The sequence below is a fragment of the Odontomachus brunneus genome, unplaced genomic scaffold, assembly GCF_010583005.1.
Source record: "Odontomachus brunneus isolate Ranch 3 - 2012 unplaced genomic scaffold, Obru_v1 Obru_scaffold_008, whole genome shotgun sequence".
Taxonomy (NCBI): Eukaryota; Metazoa; Arthropoda; class Insecta; order Hymenoptera; family Formicidae; genus Odontomachus; species Odontomachus brunneus.
This window is the reverse complement of record NW_022639458.1, coordinates 2,662,862-2,684,837: the sequence shown is the minus strand read 5'-3', so window position 1 is coordinate 2,684,837 and position 21,976 is coordinate 2,662,862. Positions and strand designations below refer to the sequence as shown.

Genomic DNA, 21,976 nt, shown 5'->3' with positions numbered 1-21,976 from the left:
GGGGGGGGGGGGGGGGGGGGGGGGGGGGTCGAAGGGAAAAAAGGATTACTGTTGTTCGATAGCACGTGTGAATGGATATGTGTATGTGTGTGTATGTATGACGTATGTATGGGGCTCTGTGTTACGCAGGCGGTGAGAGAGTCCTCGACATCGGGTGACGATGACCGGTCACGCTGATGAGACAAGGATAGATGATGATCGTGAGACCAAAACTCGAGGTAGAGTCGTTAAGTGAGACGTGCGATATTGTGCATGTGTTATATGATTTGTCGGGGTGTCTGAGCAGCGTTGCAAATGGTCTCGTGAAATAATCGCGAGCATAAAATGCACTCCGTGAGAACGTGATGCTAGACTGATCGAATTCACCATTCGGTGTGTGTTACGTTATATAAAAAATTATATATATATATATATATATATATATAACACGTTGAAGTATGTTATGTAAAAATGTGCACTTTTTTTAGCATATAAAAGGGATCATGTGAATTCATTTTAATGCAAGTCATTATTCGTCACGCGTAACCAGACTTATACTTTTGCGAATACAACCACGTTCTAGATATGTAATTTAGATTTTGTATTGCGTTACGTAATGCTCCGATAATTGGTTTTATGTTATGGTTTTTTATTTTAGAGCGACCCTTGTTACAACGCTGCTTCTAAGAGCTCATGTCAACCATCTTTAAAAATGTGCGAAAACATATGTATAATAAAGTTGCAAAAAAATTTTCTATCGTGTGTATAAGAGAAATAACACAACATATGGAAACAAATTTTTGAATAAATATGTGGTAGCTGTGGTCTTTATTTTCCGTATAAGCAAAATGTTTCTCTATTTATGTTGTATAATATAAGTCACGAGAATAGCTGTTCCATTTTCAATCTGGAATATAAATATTAATCTGATGTTCATCCACACTTGTTGCTTTGCTAACCGTGCGTCATTATGCCTTCATAATTCAAAGATGGATGCGATGGCTACTCATCACCCTTGAAGAATGTAAGCGAAGCTGCCACCTTAAACTTAAATTTGCCGCGCAAACTTAAATGCTGCTGTGTCAATTTTGCTTTTTTCTTCTAGCATTACGTAGCTTCTCTCAAACATAATTGCGTAACTTAATAAACATTTTTCGTAGTATTCTTGCGAAAGCTGTTTGTCGGAACAAATGTAAAGTAGAATTTCCGAAAGAGGCGCTAAGCAAATCAATGCGGTGATGCTAACGAATGTAAATAAGTAAATGGTCAAGTAAGCTGCGCAAATCACTATTTATAAGTGCGATTGTATTGCATTTCATTTAATCTATCTATGAATGCAATTACTCAGGCAGCGCCGCTATTTTTATTACTTGAGAAGAGGCCGGGAGTGTGTGTTTCAGGTGGCAGCTAATACAGAACGGAAAATTCGCATCGCGCGTGACATACACAAAATAACGAAATAATAAATACGGGAGGTCTAAAACCAACTGATAATCGATAATAATCATAACGTGATGTCTGCTGATAAAATCGTGGCGACGATAATGTTGACGATGATGACGATGATCTCTGTTAGCACAGAAGGAAATCGGCAATTAAGAGATCGCGACGTCGAAGGTCGCGAGAGGGCATAATAATACAAACCAAAATGATTAATCGAAAGAGACACGGTTTGTGGCATTCCTTTATCGTTAATGCACAGCTAGTCATCTAAAAATCTAGGGGCAACGACAACAATTATGTTCATGCCGCAGGGCCGAATAAAATTCGACGGGGCCGCATGATGCGACCGCTTGCTGACGCGTAGCCGCCGCCGTTCGTTGCCGACGAGCGCGTTGCTGGTCTCTCCCGCACTCTCTTTCCCGCCGCTCCGCTCGCTGCCTGGCAAACCTGTTTGCGTTCTTATGTTTTCATGTACACATAACCATGCGAGGCGAAGCGTCATGGCAAACGTCAATTACTTTCACGCACACTCGCACACACGCAAAAACGCACGCGCGCAAACACTCTTGCCAACAAGCGGATTGTCACGTCGGCTTACAAATCGATCATGAACCATCGGTACGTTATATTCGTTGTTTTCGGATGCCCGAGCGGTGACGCGGAGTATATTAATTTTGGTAACGATCCGGCCGTTTAATCGGCAATTGCCATTCCGTCGATTCATTTCTGATTAAATAAGTGATGCGCTCCAGCGCTGCGATCGTTTGCAGTACGTTCCGCGACTCTTCGATTCATATTACGTTGGTCCACTTAAAGTGGAGTGATTTCCACTTTGTCGTAACTTTTTCATTAGTTAAAGATAAAGAGCGTTTAAGATATATTTTAATTTTTATGCAATAAAATCACTATAAAAATCGAGACATAAATGAATAACTATAAAAATGATGAATTAAATAAAAAATCCGCAGTAAAATCAATGTATTTTAAAAATAATATGATTCCTTCTAATCAATAAAACTGCTATTTTTTCGTTTAGAATTAAATTTCTTTTCTCATTTCGCGACAATTGTGTGATTATATTATTAAATTTATAAGATATACCTTCCACGTTGCTGTGTTGCGCCGGAAGTAGCAGAATGTGCCGCGACCTACGTTCCGCGATTCTTCCTACGTCGATGAATGAAATGATATACGAATATATTATAGAAATTGTGAAACTATATTATCCGCGAAATCTATTCTTTTTATAATATTTTGCGATTTTTCTTCTAATGTTAGTCATCTAAAGCCCGTATTAGTAGTTATTACTTGAAGCTCGCGCGTTTCAAGTGAGACACTCAGATTTGAATTTAGAGTAAGATGAGAGTTTTTCAGTCGAGTCGCGCTTATAGATATCACATGTTATAATTTATCTGGAAAACTTAAATCGAACTCTTTGAATAAAAATCTGAGTCATCTCGCATGAATAAGTTCCAGGTGACAACTATTAATATGGGCCTAATATTGACGGACAAAACAATCTGCAAGAACTTTTCAACGGAAAATTCTATCTAATGTTGATTTGGATCATCAGTTTGCAATCGTATAAGTTGATGTTACTTCTTGATCGATTGTTGACACTCGATGCTATTAAGTGATCTGTGAACGAAGGAAAATACAGAAGAATATAATGATAGATGGCTCATAAATGACTCGTAACAATACGTCATATTCCACGTGTTACCAGTTCTCCCCCCTATTCGAGAAAGCAATACAACTATCATTACCAGCTGGTCTGCCGGGCACGTCACTTAGCCTGTTAATTCAAATCAATACATATAATTATCCGAGATTCTCGAAAGCTCATCCTTTCTAGTTAAGCGTATTCGGCTTAATCCGCTCGTAAATGCAAATTGCATGATCAGTCATTTTATCCTTATAACTTCCGTTGCACACGTCGATTCATAGTACGTTCGTGTACTTAAAGTGGAGTTATTTCCACTTTGTCATAACTTTTTCATTAGTTAAAGATAGAGAGCGTTTAAGATATATTTTAATTTTTATGCAATAAAATCACTATAAAAATCGACGGATAACACAAAATGAATAACTATAAAAACGATGAATTAAATAAAAAATTCGCAGTAAAATTAATGTATTTTATATTTTAAATAATTTGATTCCTTCCAATCAATAAAACTACTATTTATCCGTTTAAAATTAAATTTCTTTTCTCATTTCGCGACGATTGTGTGATTATATTATTAAATTTATAAGATATACCTTCCACGTTGCTGCGTTGCGCCGGAAGTAGCAAAATGTGTTTTGGAACCAGTTGTAAATTTCATTGAGTGTTAGCTGCTTCTCAGGAGATTCGATGATGGACTATGGAAAGAGCAATATAGAGTGGCGAGTTATATCAACTTGTACTATTCATGATGACCTGTGAAATTTCACAGTGGAAGGTAGGTATTCAAGTAGAACCATTTCAAGTCGAGAATTTCTTGTACACGTAATAGCATTCTATATGTGAAAGCTTTGCCTCTCAAATTAGACCGTGATGCTACGAAATCCGAGAATATTGTAATCTTTAATAAAATACGATAAATCGCGAGGGAAATAATAAATGATAGAATAAATTTTATTGTTTTTAGGTAGAATTACAAGGCATGGTATCAACTTGTCAATATACACAAGAGAAGTCATTGAATTGAATTGCAATATAAAATTATAACATTTTACATAATACGCCAAATAAATTAGGAATTATAATCTTTGACGTATTCAAGAAATTACACAATAATGATAATACGTTTAAAATTATTTCATATATGTTGTCAGAGAAAGTCGGCACAATAATTCGCGATGAGAAAATGCAATATGCGAAGGATCCTTCGGCAATTATATTAGCCACTCACCTGCCGAATTAAGGATGCATACGTGAACGGTGGTCTGACATCTGCATTCTTGTAGAATTCCCTATTTCGTTGAATTTCTGAAACCGCCACAACAAATCTTATTTATTCTATATCTTATTAAAATCGCGAATGAGTCGATGTGTGAACTGATATTTTGCTTATCAATAATAGGTAATTTTACAATAATTTCTTTGCGTAGATAGGCTTGAATAGTGGGATCGCAACAAACAAGCGGATGATATGCCGGTCATACGAAAATATCATGAAGTATCATTCTTAAACTCTTCCCCCTTCGTAGATCTTTACTGAGTTAATCGAATTATGTATATCATAATATTTTCCAGTATTCAGAAAAACTATAAATCTACTTGTTTTTCAGTTTGCTACATTAAGTTCCTTATTATTTTTTTAAATAGTTATGAATACGTTTCAAACATATTCAAGGAGTAAAATCGATATATGTAACTTACTATCTAGAGTTATTTATTTATTTTTATTGTATGATATTTCCGATATTATCTTAGGATTTAAGAATTCATTATTTTATTTTATTGTTACTTTGATTACTCTACACATACGCAGTTGTCTATCTGTAATATAATGTAAGGTATGCCACGTATAACATTATCTGCATTTTGTATTTCTCACTTGATCGCGTTTTTCTGAATACAATTTAAGTATTTTTTCATCGGCTTCTATAACCTAAAATAGCGAATAATAACTAAAATAAAAATGAAAATTATATCCAGAATATACCGATATTAATTAGAAATATTTTTTATTAATAAAATCAGTTTTTAAAAGTGTAAAAATATCTGTGGATATGCATGCTTTTGTAAAAAAGAAAATTTAATAATGGTGGAAGGAGGCAATCCAAATATTAAAGTCTTCTATCATCTGTTCCGTTGTAACTTTGGAAATCGATATTTGCAAATTAATCCCTGCTTTCATAAAACAAAAACTTTTGTGTATCTAAAATGCACGAAAGAAAAATGATTCAAATCGAATACGCGCGCGCGCGTGAAGAGAGATCACCTCTTTCACCAAATAAAAAAAATATATACAAACAGAAAGCGCTATAAACTGACGCTAATCAATTGGTTCAATCCCAAGTATTCGCACGGGACGTTGGGACATTCACGATCTTGATTATCTTGGCAATAATGAGTGAAATCAGGAAAATGCGGTACTACACGGAGAGGCAAAGATGAAGAGGTAGGAGGGAGTTCAGCGTTCATGCAAAGGTGCACCCTTCCGTAAGAAAATCTTTAAGCCACAAAAGGGAGCGTGGAAAGAAGGTTGACAGTACCTTGTTGGACGTCAAGGCCAGCACGCTCCAGCATGTAGGGCAGCCCTACACGGTGGGGAGGGCGGGCAGCACAAGAAATAAGGAAACAACAAAAGCATCGATAAGAAAGAGGTTCGAGCTGGCGGATATAAGAATTTATATCTCATTTCGTTCTTTTCTTTTCTATTTTTCTTATCGCATAAATTTCCTTGCATCCCTCTCTATACCCTATGCTCGTCCTACGCCGCCAACAAGGTGTCGAACACTGTCGCTCACGTGACATAATCGCTACCATAAGTAATCTGTGCGTGTGGTACAATTTACGACAGGAAAAGGCACGAGACCAAGAGAGGACCGTAAAGAGCACTTGCTACAGGATTGGTATTTTCTTTTATTTCATCGGAGTGAACATGATTTTGTGACAAACCTCGAAATGCCTAAATTATAACGTGCACATCAAATTCGTCGAGTTAATTTCTTAAACAGGAGAATTGAAAATTAGGTTAAGGGATGTTTAATCAAAATATGTTACATTCTATATCTCGTTGACAATGTCTTTCGCAATTTAACGTTCAACAATTGTATTTCTTGAATGCTACTGCAATGATGTATTCATTTGTACGTTTTTCAAAGCATGCAATTGTATAATGTAAATCGGGAAAAATCGGGCAAATCTCTTTCTTTTTCTCTCTTTCTCTTTTCATTAACAATTTAATGAAAATCATATTTCGATTAAAATTTATTTAAGATGGCATTTCGAAGCTCGCGCATCACTCCGAGTATGATTTTGTGTTATCGTTACCTTCGTTAATATCTATTCCAGATCTATCGACGGCTACTCTGCGCCTTACAGTGCCCTCGTCATACAGTCCTACGAATAGTATTTAATTTCTGAATTGTCGTTTCTTTCGTTTCACCTTTCTTTGAGACGATATTAATCCACTTCCAAGCATTGTATGCTTATTGTATGCATCTCAAATATAAAGTTATGCGTTTGGAAAATGGTTACATCGAATATATTTTGAATAAAGATCATTTAGAGTGAAAAATGTCTGAAAGGAGTAAATATGAATAGCACAGTAAATTATACTGCGTAAATAGCCGCTCAAATAAAAATAAATGCATGTAACTAAAATCGATGTAACAACGAGTAACATATTTGTATAGATAATACATGTGTGTATTTCACGAATCGCACGTTAAGCAGCATTACTGAAAAATACCAACAAAAATATAACACTAAGTTATTCAAAATTGTTGTATAATTGAAACTATCACGTAGTTAAATATATCTCATTTTCTTTTCGGTGTTGATAAAGCATTGAATTGATAAGATTCGGTAAAAGAAACAATTTACTATTTCGGAATTCGCATTTTGGTTTCTTTTTAAAGCTCGAATTTTTGTTATTAATGTACAAGAGCGACTCCAACGAAACACACATGCCGTACATGAAACAATCTGTGATCAACCATTTTCCTTGGAACAGGCAAAACGGAAGAGCTCTTGTAGAGTTTAATAGCAAAATTCATCTTGGTAACGCATTCTGGCCCTCATTGATCCTAGTAACTTCACTACTTCAAATCTCACCTGTTCAGGTGAGATCGTCGGGAGTTAGGGAATAAAAGACGACCTTACCTCCTGCCAAGGAAAGAGCTGACTTGTCGCTGATGCGTCGTCTGATTGGACCTGCCATGCTTGGCATGCTGCCGGGCATATTGGGCATCGGCGGTAAACCGGACATGTTCGGTATGGTCGGAAGTGGTGGCATCGGTGCACCACCGGCCGACGGGGGTAGCTGGCCGCCTCCGGGCGACCTCACCGCAGATACCAGCGCGGACATGGATACCGGCGACACTTGAGAGACTCCGAAGTTAGGTGGTGGCTGACTCATCAGCGCGGTAGAAAAATTTAGCTTTGGTAAACTCGAGCCCGTCTGAAAAAGAGTCGACAAAATCGTAGGAAGGGGACAGTGGTGATACCCCCGATTTTCAAGAAAATAGCAGGGAAAAATTGCACTGGAAAGATCGATCTCTGAAATGAATTTTCAATAATAATAATAATAGGGAAGATGTGTGATTCTTCACCGAATAACTGCGATCTACACTACATTTAGAGAAATTATTCAATGAAGAACTAACAAACGGATATTTTCGATCAAAATACCGATGCATTTTTATATTTGATCAAGATATCCGATTAAATTTAGTCGAATATTTCCGATCATAATGATCACATTCCATCAGATAAACCGATCAAAAAATTATGAACCGATATTTCTCATCGAATGTTTCCTAATTAAATACAAAAATTTATCGGTATTTTGATCAGAAATATTCATTGTTTGTTAATTTCTTATCAAATAATTTTATTCAGTATAGGGATGGTTTGATAAAAATCGATTCTTGAGTAAATTTAAATCAAATTAAAAAAATCGATTTCTTAAATATCAATAAGAAAATCGCGAGGAATTTAAACTTCTTTTTTTATATAATAACAAATACATAACAAAATCGATAAGAGGACACATCAACGAGTCAGATATCGATTTGTATCAGAATCGAACAGAAAAGTGTTGAGAAAAGAACATCGATCTTTGAAAAAAAAATCGACTCTTAATATTCCCGAGAATTGAGTCGGAATCGTACATTTCCAATCTACACGTTTAAGTGATGCTCAAAATGCGACATGAATATTTTATTATTATATATCGTAGTGAAACGCATAGATTATACGATGCGTGAGAACTATACGAGCAGTCCGATCTGTGTAAGAGAATCACTCACACACAGTCGCGTTAAAATAATTAAGCCGTCGTCGGCCGTCGAGCGTTGTCGCTGGCGGAGGGCTAATGCGATATTGGTATTCTCCGACTGCCCAACTTGTTAGGGGTTTTAATTAAGGCGATATAAAATCACCGCGGTCTCGATGAATTATTAATGCAAACTTTATGTATAAATTAGCACTCGACTCGCCGGCGCGTTAAAACTGAAACTCGCGTTGTTGTTAGCAGGCCGCGAAGAGCTCGTAAAATCTTCCAACGGCCTGGTCTGTCGTGAAAATCCGGCTTTACGATCTCGAAGCGGTGCCGACGTACCGGGGAAAGTTTACGCGTTGCGGTAGGATCGTTTTTCCGGACTCGACTTTTGCGGTATTCATCCTGCAATGAACTCTTAAGTGTATTGTAATTGCGAAAACATTTCCCAGCTTAAATACAAACTTCACGATGTGTGATACAAGATGATAAATAATAATAATTGATTTCTGGATTTACAATAGAACATAATTTTGGTATTAGAAATTATACAGGATGTTTGATGCGCAAGACACTAGATGCTTATATTCCAGATGGATTAGATCAAACTAAATATATAAATCCCCTATCATTTTGTAAACAGACACATAAAATTTGGAGCTATTAATTGAAGGTAATTGGTGGGTAATCGTTGTTGTTGTTGTTGGTATTCCTGGCCGTGGAATTAACTCCATTGACCGAAAGGGTGGGTAATCGCGCGCGATCTTTCCCTAATCTTCATTCAATTAATAACACAAAATTTTACATAGTTGTTTGCAGAATAGTAAAGGACTTTTGCATCCAGTTTTAACCTGCACACGAGCATTGTCGTGTCTTGCGTTAAACACTCTACATACAAGACAGTTAATAATAGGGCCATACAAAAAAATTATCGTGATTTCCCAAAGCAATAGTTTAAATTACAAACATTGTAAATACAATAAGGGTAACTTACCGATGACTCAGATGACTTTGGTGGTTCCGGCGAAGCCATTTGTTTCGCCATGTGCAGATGATGCATCATAGCGCCTAGCCGGTCTCGTTCCTTCTGCAACTGGATTTCCAGCTGCGACACCACTTGCATTTGAACTCTGGCTTGCGCTGTCGATCGGTCATCCAACGTGTGCTCTGTATTTAAGTGTCTGCAATATTTCACAATTAATTCCCGATTACGCGATTATCCTGTAAAAGCTATGAGAAAATTCACGCGCTGGGAAGACACGGGAAAAAAATCCCGGGCACATTTTCATTCGCCAGCCACGAGAACTCGTTCTCAGGAGACAGCGGGACAGAGAAAATCAAGCTTCGCCGCGTCGTAGATCAGGATGGGGTTGGGGTTGCCAACACAGCCAACAAGATTCCGTATTTAAGAATTTCCGTAATCCTTCTTCGTCGGCGGAACGGACGGCTGTATCGACGAGGGTGGCGGAGAGGGAGGTGAGGAGCGAGCTGGTCGGTTAAGAACGAAGATGCGGGAAGGTCGAGGGAGTTTGAGCGGACGAACTAGAGGGGGCAGAAAGGGATTAGACTGAGGGAGCATAACGATGCGGTTGAATGTCGTGAATATTAATGAGACAAAGGTAATTAGCGTTTTTCTTTTTTTTTTAAAGTAACGGCTTGTTTGAGGGAGTTTGCACCGACGAGCTACGTGATTACGAAGGATCCCCGGCGGGACGGTGGGCTTGCGGTTACTCAAAGCCGATGGGCAAAAGCGCTTGATGTCAATGAGATATGCTGACGCAGGCGATTTTTCTACACCTCCTTTGCCTTATCCGATTTAATTGTCGGCTTTGTTCGTCTCGTACCTTCGATCCTGTACACTCGTTTCCTATATCGAAGCGTTTCGGCTTCTCTCGCGAATTTATCTACTTATTCTTAAATCCAAATTACGCAGTAATGCGAGTGTCTCGAAGACCTGAACGTCTTTTATGAATAAATGTGTTAATTTCGATGTTTAATAAGCGTTTGTTGTCTTGTGATAAAGTTAATCGGACAACGACAGTCTTTAGGCGAATCAAGACAATCGAGATGAAGTGTAAACGATGAGATTGGGCTGAAAAACTCACTTAAGGAATGCTTGATAGTCTTCACAAATTACTTCACAGCCTGGCCACTTGCAAACCCCATGGCCATAGAGGGGGTGGACCTTGTCGTTGCAGGAGGCGTCCAGTGGCTTCTCGTCCAGTGGCGTAGTGCCGTTCACCTCGGATCGCCGACTCGAAGCTATCGAATTCAGAAGGCCTGCGATAGTTCGGCAAACGAACGTCGCATTCGCAAAAGTAAAACTCATAAGAAAGGGGAAACGGGAGTACGGAAACGAGCGAGCTCGAGACCAACTGTGAGGCGTGAAATGATAGTTTTACCATTCAATCCCGAATTGGACTTGGGCACATTGGAGTTCTGGTGGGACTCCTGAGTGTCCGACGGCTCTGACTTCCACGTTGGTAGGTTATCACCTGGTGGCAAACCTGCTTGAAATTGAGAAAAAAATATCATCCGTTGACAAATAATCGAGCAAAGAGACGGCGACGGTTAATCATTTCATTGTTCTCCTTCTTTCACGGCTTGCATGGACATATTTGCAGCACGATAATATTTAGCGCGTATGCTTCGAAGCAGTTACGTATGAAGCAAACATGCGTGTGGCTGCAAGATGAAACTTTCGCGCGTCGACGAGGAGGCACACAAAAATATGAACGAATCAAAGATATAAATATAATAATACACAATAATGGCGAGAACCTGACTAAAAATTTATCTCATGATCACGTTGATCCTTATCAGTCATCTGACAGGTTGGTCCTGATCAGGTTAATCCTTATCAGTCATCTGACTTGTATAAGACGATAATATCTTGATAAGTCATGTAATGTAGTGTGGCAATTGCGATCTTATCGATAACAAAGATTAGTAATAATTAGGACCTGACATCAGCTTATACAAATCAGATAATTGATTAGGATTAACCTGATCAGGACTGTGGGATAAATTTCTAGTCGGAAAGAAAAAGAAGAAAAGGAGAGATAATCAGTTAAGAGAAATGAAGAAGATGGGAATGACAAAGAGAACAATGCAAATATCAGATAATGGTTCAAGGATGGCGGAGGAATTCGTTTCATTCGTGAACTTCTACATTCAAGGTATCCGTAATGTGTATCACACCGACGAACAGTCATTTCTTCACATTTTATCATATGTGTATTTATATATATACATACACACGTGATATATAAGTGATATATATGTGAAGAAATGAAGAATATATGAATATGAAAGTATATACATATACATGCGCGCGCGCACGTTAGGCGAAGAAAAATATCGCCGGAATGCGTTTCGGTACAATCGAAACACTTTCACGCAGAGTTTTGTCCGGGATGAAGGGGGAAACACAAGAAGGAAGTTAGCGAAAATGACAGTGAAGGAAAGAAAAAGAAGAGAACAATCAAGATGGAGAAAGAAAGAGGGACAGAGCAGGTCAAATAGGATTGTTTTTGTTTAAACAAGAGGGCCTCCAACATCAACTCACTTCCGGATTCGTCTTTGCGCACGTGTTGCTGATCATACGTGACTACCGCGGCAGCATATCACGCGTAACTGCAAATATATGCGTGTTTTGTTGTGGCACGTGACACGTGATTATATTTCTGGCGTTTGTGCGAATTCCTACGTTTCGCAACAATGCGCCGTATTAGAACGTGAAAGAACGCGTGACGTGTTTCTGTACAATCCTTTCATTATGAAAGTGAATATACGTCGATGAAGTCGCCGACTTCCTCGTGAAAAGGATATACATCGATGCAGGATATATAGGATTATACTATCTACATTTCTTGGAGTAATATTTCATTCAAAATGAATAAAAAGTGATAGTATTCCCACTCGAGGCGATAGTGAAAATACTGTCACTCGAAACCACAAAAGTGAACGTCTTAATCAGAGTGGAATCTGATTCTATATGAGCGATTATTTTAATCGATCGGAGTGAATATATTCCTCCGACGGTGAAATATATCAGATTCACTCCTCAATTTCGAGAATTTCAAATGAAAATATTCGTTCAACGAACCAGAGCAGAGAATTCATTCTATAAAAATAAAAAATAAGTAATAATAGAATTTGAGTGAGAGACTAGGTTGTCACTCTATTTTTCGAGTGAAATTTCACTTCAAGAAATTTAGAGAACATGAACTCCACTTATTTCACTCCCGAATGTTTCGTGCCTTCGCGTGCGTTTATGTTTAATTCAATATATCTTTTAATGCATCTTTATTATAATCATGAATAATTTATACCTCAAAGTGAAATCTGTTTGACTATTCAAAATATATCAAGATCTCTACGATCGAGCGCTCAGATTTCTCGTGCACATACCTGAAGAAGGATTGTGGCCTTGAAGGCCCAGCCCTTGTTGCAATAGATACTGCCTCTGTGTAATCTGCAACTGCTGTATCAGTTGCTGTTGCTGAATCGCTAACTGCTGGAGAGGTGCCGATGCCTTCTTCTTGTCTGCCGTTTGCAGCAGATGCGTCTGCTGAAATATATTCAGCTGTAACTGTTCCTGCAATTGCTGCATTGCCTGCTCCAGTTGTTTTTTGTTGAGTTCCGCGAGCTGATGCTGGTGCTGAAACAAGTCGCATAGCATTCTATAAACATACGCTACGTTATTAGCATAGTATTAAATTGTCAATTTTATGGAAACTAGGAAAATCAATATTCGAAGTAAATATTGTTGATTATGACAACTCTTATACTACTATACTTATCTTTGTATATAAAATAAACTTTCCATTAGTATCCATCGAGTGAAAGATCGAAATAATTAATTATGAATCAAATAGCATCGTCAGCGGTTTATCATTAAACGTCAGGGAAGTAAATATTTCGTTCCTGCCAAATTAGTTGGGCGAAATAAGAAGGAAAGGAAAAAAGGGCGAAGGCGGCGCTCGCGTCTTGGAATGATGAATAAATCACGGGCGCAGATAATTCGCGGCAGTGAGGGGGCAAGAAGATAGAGGGCAGTTGATGGGTACCTCGAAGACAAACAACGAGACACAACGGCTGATGGCGATGCTTAATTGCTTACCTCACCCTCCGACCTATTTCACCCCCTCAGCCTATTTCATTTCTCTCTCTCTCTCTCTCCTTCTCTTTCTTCCATACGCCTCGAGGATATTTTAAAATAAACTTCAGATACGCACACCCTTTATTATATTACTATAAACAAAACTACGTGATTAATAAAGGCAAACACGTTCTCGTGCTAATAGGAACTTTCCACATTCATTTGAAACATATGAACTTTCTATATTGTAGCTCGTATTTGTTTTGCACTATTTTGCCGCAATTATAAGCCCTGATATTATTCAGGAATTTTTTAAGCAACCCACACCGGCGAGAGACATTATTTCGTAGTTTGAAATATTATTTCAACTTCATATGTTTATTTATTCTCGCTAACTGAATTCTATAGATATCGATTTTCTGAAGGCAAAACTTTTGGGAGCGGTATAAAAGAAAGAAGTACGATTAAGCGAAACAATATACGCATCTCCAACTCGGAGTCTGACGCAATTCCTTCCTCGAGGAATAGGTTCTGCTACAATAAACTACACACGGCTGCCATGAAAAATATTTGTTGTCGCGCGCGTTGGTATTTTTGAAAAAGAATATCAGAGTGCTTATTGGATCGTAGGCGCCGGGATAACATTATGGCTGGATAGCAAAAGTGGTTCGCGCGATGTGTATTGTTATCGTAACGATATAGAAGGGACTACCTGTTTACACAGACCAAGTATCAACCCTCTCGCTGCAGCATCAAAGTTCCCACGGTTCGTCGGCCGCAAATCGGCCGCGCGCGCGTGTACCGAAATTCAAAACCTCTTTTAAGATTAGCTTCCACACGAGAGATATCCTTTGTGTTTCCGTTTCGTTTATTCAATCGGGGAGGTGAATTTGACACAGAGTGACGAGCGAAAGTTCAACAATTCTACTTACGTTCTTTAAAGAGGAGAAGTAGCCGAATCGTTCCTGGTTAGATGCATGATCGGAGGATGAATCCTGCAATTGAACGACATTATAAATGGGGTCGCGGCAAGATAAACGTGCAGAGCGGAATTATTCGTACAGAAACAAAAACAAAGCAATCCCTATTTAAAAGACTTGATAGAATTAAAAAATAGAATTAAATAAAAGTCTATATAACTGAAATGTATTTTTGGTAAAATATGATAAAATTACGTGCAGAGACATGTATATTTAGATAAACATTTAATCGTTAAAAGTAAGTGAGAATATAAAAAGAAAGAAATTTGTAATTTTTTTTATATGAGCTGAAATGTGAGAAATTTAAATTTTCGATAAAAATAACAAGTTCAGATAAAGTCATATAGTATTTCAATGAAATTTCTATATATTTCTATCAATCTCTCCTTATTGGATTTTTTAAGTAGAAATGTAATGCATCAAAATTCTATTTGAGATCAATTAAGTGCTATGTTAGAATTTTAATTCGTTCATTCACCAAAATATGATAAGGAAGTACATTAAAACGTACGTATGCTTGTAGAACTGAATATTTTTATACGATGTTCGCGATTACATCCACTTATAACGCGGCAAAGATTAGCGGGGTGCTAGGATGAATTCACCTGATGATGCTGCTGCTGTTGCTGCAGATACAACGTGTGTTGCTGCATGAAAGACTGTAATTGCGTGGGACTGAGTATGTGTTGTTGCAGCAGCTGTTGCATCTGATGGAGGCCGCTTGCCGAGCTGAGCATCATCTGCGAGGGAGTCTGCGACGGAGGAGCCCCTGGCGGGCCTCCGGGTGGCGGGCCCTGGGAAGGATTTGGCGGTGAACCCCTCTGTGGGGCTTGCGGACTCTGATGTGGACTAGGCTGGGGCCCTGGTGCCCCCGAGCTGGGCTGTTGCGACTGTTGTGTAATGATTGGCTGCTTTTGCTGGGTCATGGGTGCTGCTGTCACTGCGTGTCCAGCGGGACTGAGCTTCCCATTGCTTTGGTACTCGATGCTGAGCTCCTGCTGCTGCTGCTGCTGCTGCTGTTGCTGTTGTTGATCAGCAACACCACTGCCACTGCCGGTCTCTGTTATGTTGCTTCTGCCGGAGTCGCGATTGCGCGTCGCTTGCAGGCGGTCCCTGTCGCGACACTCGCGATCCCGCGACGAGAAGACACTGTCGCGCGATTGCTGTTGCTGCTGTTTCAGGGCTGCAAACAGCGAAGTAGCCTGCAATATGAAAATGGAGATCGAGAGCTCGATCAAAGACTGTCTCTAACGTGAACATATTGTACATAACGCCGCGTATAAACAAAATATGACATTTCTTTTCCGTATCAACGGATAATAATGATATAGAAGATTTATGATATATAAGATTAATAATAATATAGATGACACGTTGTCGTGCAATATTGTCGAAAAGATGCTAAATATCTAAGGACAGATCGACGATATTTACGCAGCGGAAAGCTACAAGATAAGATGAGGGTGGAATGAGAGAGAAAGCTAGCGTGACGCGAAATCGCGAAAGGGGAGAGCAGCCCCGGGCGGAATATTCATGATATAAATGCCATGTAATGTACATGCGTTAAACTTCTACCGTATTTTGAACAATATTGATCTTATCTAATGGTATTCGAGCGGACCAGCTCGGCTGCTCCGTCATCATTGGCTGGCTCGAAGGAAAACTCGCTGTTGTCTGAATGACGTCGGCTTGAGTCTCCTCGGCTGTTTACACAGCGGGATTTGTTTTATTAAGTTCTATCATCAAGCAGATTGTCGAGTGTAAAGGCGGAACCGAGTATCCAGCTTCTCTTCCGCTCGCTTCTCGCTCATGAGAGGGAACGATCGAGGGTCAAAACTTTCGAGCGCGTTCTAGATGTCTCGATAAGTTCTCCATTGTTATTGTGTTATTACATGATATAATGGGTATGGCATTAGACAACGTTTCCCGAGATATTTATTATTTCTCATTATCTTAAGAGACCTATTTTCGTGGAAACAATTTTCCGTTATGCTGATAAAGTGGATTTGCAACGACGATATATATATACATATATAAAGTGTCCCAAACTCTGCAATTTTTGTGTAAACGTAGAACAGATCAAGGAGAACATAAAAGTTCTATATCGTTTTGCGATATTCGCGACAATAGTTGAGATATTAATTAAAGAAAATTGATGATTGATCACATGCGATATGGCAGATGAGCTGTAATGGCGATGTGTGCTATTGTATGTTTGTATATTAGGTCAAGTTGAACAAAAAAGGCCTTTATCATTTTACAAATAACGTAGATTTTTACTAATTAATGAAAGTAAATTGTTACATGATTGTGTGCAATAATGCACAAATCTTTTATGTTTAAAATCTAAAAATCTATGTGATTATTTGCAAAATGCAATACAGGACTTTTTTGTTTAATTTGACCTAAAGTATAAGTATACAACGGCAGATGACGCTACTACCATATCATAGCTCATCTACCATATCGCGCGTGATTAGTCATTAATCTTCTTTAATTAATATATCAAGATTTATTGCAAATATCGTAAAACGGCATGAGATTTTTATGTTTACCTCAATTCGTCCTACGTCTCCACGAAATTGCGGTAGAGAGTTTAGGACATCCTATACATTTTTTCTTTTTATATAATAATGTATATTATCTTTTCTATCTTTTTGTACATTAGTGTAAAGCAATAGCTGTCGCATAATATATAATGTCAACAAAACTTACACATACATATACATACGGTACTTTTCAAATTTAAAATTCATAGAACGTAAAACTGGGTGTTAAAGTGATTTTAATATTTAATACATTTCTGCAGCAAGTACTTTATCGCTTCGATTTACGGCGAAATTCGAAGAATCAAGAATTATGGACTCTGGATTGCGGAATAAAAGCCCCTTTTGCGTTAAAATTGATATTATGAAGGAAATCATATGTAGGTTATTTTTCGCGCGGTGTGTCGTGTTCCGAACCGTGTTCGTCGATATTTTTATCGATGTATTCTATATAGCGAGTGTGTAAAATATGGTAGAGTATAATTTCAACTGCAATGAAATTAATAAGTCTCTTGTGAATCGCTTTGACTAATTACTCGTCCTTGTAAACACTTATCGCGAGCACGCGATGTTATCACATACATTAATAAGACGGCGCGCAAGACACGTTCAGTTTAAAGTATTTCCAATTCGTTTTTCTTTTTCTTTTTTTTTTTTGCTCGTCTCGGCCTTGCACTTCGTGCCTTCGTCGGAACTGAATTGCATAACAAACAATCGTCGCGCGACAAAGTAATTGCCACAAACACACATGTCTCAGAATGCATTGCTTATGCAAATATTTATCGATCCAAGAATCCATCGAGCAACAGAACAGCAAAACAGCTTGTCGAAGGCGCTCGTGTGCGTTTCCCGATGTGTTTATTCCGCGAAAATATTCCGTCACCTTTTGCGCCTTTTCACACGATCGGTTGCGGTGTCTAGTAACATTGAAACGTCAATAAGTGCTAAACTTCGAACCGTCGACGTCGCGACGGTTATAGATAGAGCAATAGCGCGCTATTGTCATCGCAGGTGCATTCACGATTGTGTATTTTGCCACAAAACTTCACGATTGATCGACGTTACAACAAATTACATATTTCATAATCACGTTTTATAATCACGGCTGGCGGATAGGAGCGATGTTATGTAAAAATTCGTTCATCGATATAACGTGGAAACTGGCTGAGTGGCGACTATATGGAACTTTCTCTCTGTATGTTAAATTTAAATATCCGAAATTGCTACATTAATTGGTTTAACTCAGTTTTGCATAATATCATTCAGATATTGACATAATTTCAACTATCCGACGTATTAATGGTGCCGCATCTTCACGATTTGATCAAGCAGGACTCGCGGTTCTCGTGATGTGAGCAACCCACGGAAGACGTCGGTGAAGATAAATTTAAAATACGTTTGTCTTCACGGCGCTACGAAACGATTGTCTCTCGGGCGGAAGGCCGTGTGTCTTTTGCAAATCCAGCACGCCGAGTCCTATGCTAATCTTATTTGTGTACGATTACGTATGTTTATAACATGCAAAGAAATTCCGCGGCGCGCGTTATCAGTGTTTAGTCAGGAGCGCCAACGCGTGGCGCTTCGGCCCGAAGTCTGTGCGGCAGAGGAAAGAAAGAAAAGGGAGGAGAGGACGGCGGGGGTCAGAAGGCGACGAAGAAAAACAGAAGAAAGGGCACATCGCATCGCGAAATTTTGCACGTATGCCAGGAAATCCTTTCGAATTCGTTTTTTTCCGTCGCCGTAACTGCGGATCCCGCGTCGAATGACGATTTTGAGGTTTCCACTTTACGTTATTGTCAAGTTGTGTAATTTGTAGGATGCATTTCTCCTTCATCATTTGTAAATTCACTATATATCAAAGAAAATTTCTATATATATATTTCTATATCTATATTTCATTATGTATTATTGCTACTTTGAAACGAAAATAAAATAAATTTATATTCACACACACAATATTATAAATAGGATAAAACTATTATTTTGTATCTTTTTTATGAGTGCTTTATATATTTGCATTAGATACACAGATGATAAAAAGAGGAGATAATAAACAGAAATATAAGTATTTAAATATGTGTATACGTATACGTATCTCGAATATATACACTATAAATTGTAAACTTTCCATCATTATATTTTGAAAATGAAATTATCAATAATTCTGAAATTTATATATATATAATATATAGATATATTAGTCTTTAATATCACCTAATAATTTTTCATCAAAGTTTTAGTTTAGAAGATATTAAGTATATTAAAACTTTAGTTCTGCAAATATCTTAGCTGTTACATGGTTAATATTTTTCTAATTGCATGAGCAATTAGATAATATTTCTTTGTGTATATAGTAGAAGTTTCATCAAATTCTGACAAAACTCGTTTTATGATACAACTATTTTAATGAAACGCGATAATCGGTAGAACTGTTTAATTCATTTCGGTTTGTATCTCCCCGTTCCTTGCAATCGTCCTTTAATTCGTTAATTAATACTAACCCTCGTCTCCCTCTCTCTCTCTCTCTCTACTTTAACAAAGAAAGGAAGAATCTTAACTGCGACAACCGCGGAAGGGGTAGCGATTTTCGTTATTCGTCGCGGCAACATAGAGGGGTTTTTCAGTGAAGGGGGTAAAGACGATGAAGCTCGACGTGTGTACACGGACAGCAAAGGAAAAAGATATAAGAGTACGGAAGAGAATGAAAGTATAAGAGCCGACGTTGGAGGGCCATCGACTGCAGATAAGAGGGACTCCTAAGACTCTTTTAAGAAAAGGTTAAATAAAGGTCGGAGGCTGCGCTTGTTGTTGGCTGTTCAGATTCCTTCGACCCCCGTCGTCCTCTACCTCCATCCCATCCCCCGCACCGTCACGGGTGCCCCACGTAACGCCACTTATTTGAATCCCGGAGGCTTCCTCGAGTTCAACCCCCTCGCGCGCGGCCTCTCATATCTTTTATATATTAGAATTTTCACCGACGTTCCGCCCCGCGAACTCCGCTCTGTTTACTGTTTGGATTTATCCCTTCGCCTTTTCCCCCTGTCCCTGCTTTACTCCACCGTCGCGGTATCCTACTGTGTCGAAACTCCCGTGGTTGTATATGAGTTCCTTATGTACACCCTCGTCGTGATACTTTCGGTTCTCCTCGTTGCCGAACTTTCCGCTGCGTCTCGTCTTCCGCTTCATCGACTGGGAGGAGGGTGGAAGGTCGCAAGAATCTGATGATGTTTAGGCAACTGTGACTCATTGGTATATTTCCTATACTGTATAATCTGATACGTCAGTTTCACAATTGTTATGTTGTAACTTCGTTTCCGCGTGAAATGACTCGAGGGATTTTTTATGTTTTAATTCTCTGAGTAGTACTGCATAAGGTTACTTTTTAGAAGTGCTCGTTTTTTTAGAGCATTTTTTTAAATCATTAAAAATAAAATACTTGGCAATTTATTTTTCACGAGAAAAGTTGTGTAGTTTTCAGCTAGAAGGATAAAGGAAGTTTCAATAATTTTTGGGGATTTTTTTGAGGAGAAATAGAAGCCTTAAGAGAAAAAGAATCAAGAAAGACACTGATAATCCTGGTTGTCAAAAATACATTATCGCTCGATTGATAGTGACAGGTAAAATCGATGAGAACAAATAAAATCGCAAATATAAATATGAAATTGTAAGTAAGCAAACAAAAGAAATTGCCTTCCCGAGTAGTTAAAATTGTAATGACTTGCAATACGATATTCGGGACTGAGCGAGTCCGTAGGGATCATGCATTCTGCGCAAAACCAGAATTGGATATAGCCGCTTAACGACACGATTGTCATGATTTAATAACGAACAATCGACGCCAATCGTTTTGTAACCGTTCGACAAGGTAGAAAGAGGGGAAGATATCAATATCAGCCGATAGGAGGGAATGAATACAAAACGGGTATCGAAATTTCTGTTGTGTAGGCGATTGTTCGATAGCCGGCGAGCGTCGGCCGTGTTTTAAACCGATGGGGGGTATCGTTAGATTTTAAACTCGTTACAAGCACGCTGTCAGGAGTGTTTATTCAGCGCGTTTTTCTGCATGTCGACGATGCGCGAACTAAACTGCGTGTGGATCGAGTCTCGTTCGGCGCTACGTGTGTGCCTGCCCGCTCGCGTTACAGATGCCTCCGCATGGGGAAAAAAAGCCGACGGAGAGAGCTGAACGTTTAAATCGACACTGGCGTCGACGATTCGCCTGCACGATGAATCCAAATCAGATTCGATGTCGATTCTTTATTTGTATTTTGCATCGGGTATCCGCGCTTATTTCGTAAAGCTCTGTTTTACCATTTCGACGCGGCCCGCGCGTTTCATCAGCTACGTATCGGGTCTGACGCTCAAGTTTGCTTTAAACACAGAGATGTTGAATCTATAAAAAATTTGTTACTTACACGCAAAACCATCGAAGAGAATCGACAGGGAGAGACGTCGGATTCAACTTAAGAATTGTATCACTTTCGCGGGGATATTCCTCGACAGAATAAAGTAGACATTTTATTGATTATAAAGTGGACACTCTATACAATTTTTATATTATATTATAATATTTGCACGCGTTGGCGCCGCAAAGTTTCCGCTCAATGTTCCGCGGACCCTCCCGAGCTACAAAGGAATAATGGAATTAAAAACCGGAAGACCACATTCTCACTCAGCTGGATTAACACCTGGTCCGGTTATCCGCTTTATCCGCTGAAATTCTCCTCTGAGTTTTAGTCGCGGAAGCAAAAAGGGAACAGTAACGAAAGGCAAAACAAGGGTTGGCGAGGTGTCCCTGTCTCTCGTTTCGTATTCACGCGGTCGCGGGCCAATCAGAAGTGCGTCTCTTTACACCCGCCTCCTGTTGACGTTTGTCATAATATTTTAATATTAAATCGCGTTACGGGCAGCCATGCGCTCGCATAATCAGACGTTACTCACTGGCCCGAGTGTGTGTAAGAGTCTTACGGATGTGCGTAAGGGGGT

General features: G+C 38.8%; 1 protein-coding gene across 26 annotated transcripts in view; it reads right to left on the bottom strand.

Annotated features, from left to right (window-relative positions):
- The window catches only part of LOC116854091 (forkhead box protein P1), a 324,470-nt gene that overhangs the window by 9,164 nt on the left and 293,330 nt on the right, over window positions 1-21,976 (bottom strand). For 10 of the 26 annotated variants that reach the window (XM_032835639.1, XM_032835641.1, XM_032835661.1 and 7 more), the window contains 11 exons: window positions 15,050-15,646; window positions 14,397-14,459; window positions 12,774-13,023; window positions 10,763-10,870; window positions 10,466-10,640; window positions 9,355-9,541; window positions 7,244-7,541; window positions 6,410-6,478; window positions 4,320-4,396; window positions 3,685-3,786; window positions 2,524-2,589 (listed from right to left, as the gene is read on the bottom strand). In XM_032835639.1, coding sequence (XP_032691530.1) covers window positions 2,524-2,589; window positions 3,685-3,786; window positions 4,320-4,396; window positions 6,410-6,478; window positions 7,244-7,541; window positions 9,355-9,541; window positions 10,466-10,640; window positions 10,763-10,870; window positions 12,774-13,023; window positions 14,397-14,459; window positions 15,050-15,646 — 1,992 coding nt within the window. Of the gene's footprint in view, window positions 1-2,523; window positions 2,590-3,684; window positions 3,787-4,319; window positions 4,397-5,628; window positions 5,674-6,409; window positions 6,479-7,243; window positions 7,542-9,354; window positions 9,542-10,465; window positions 10,641-10,762; window positions 10,871-12,773; window positions 13,024-14,396; window positions 14,460-15,049; window positions 15,647-21,976 lie in introns of all 26 variants that reach the window. The other 16 variants (XM_032835647.1, XM_032835644.1, XM_032835650.1 and 13 more) reach the window with 11 other exon arrangements.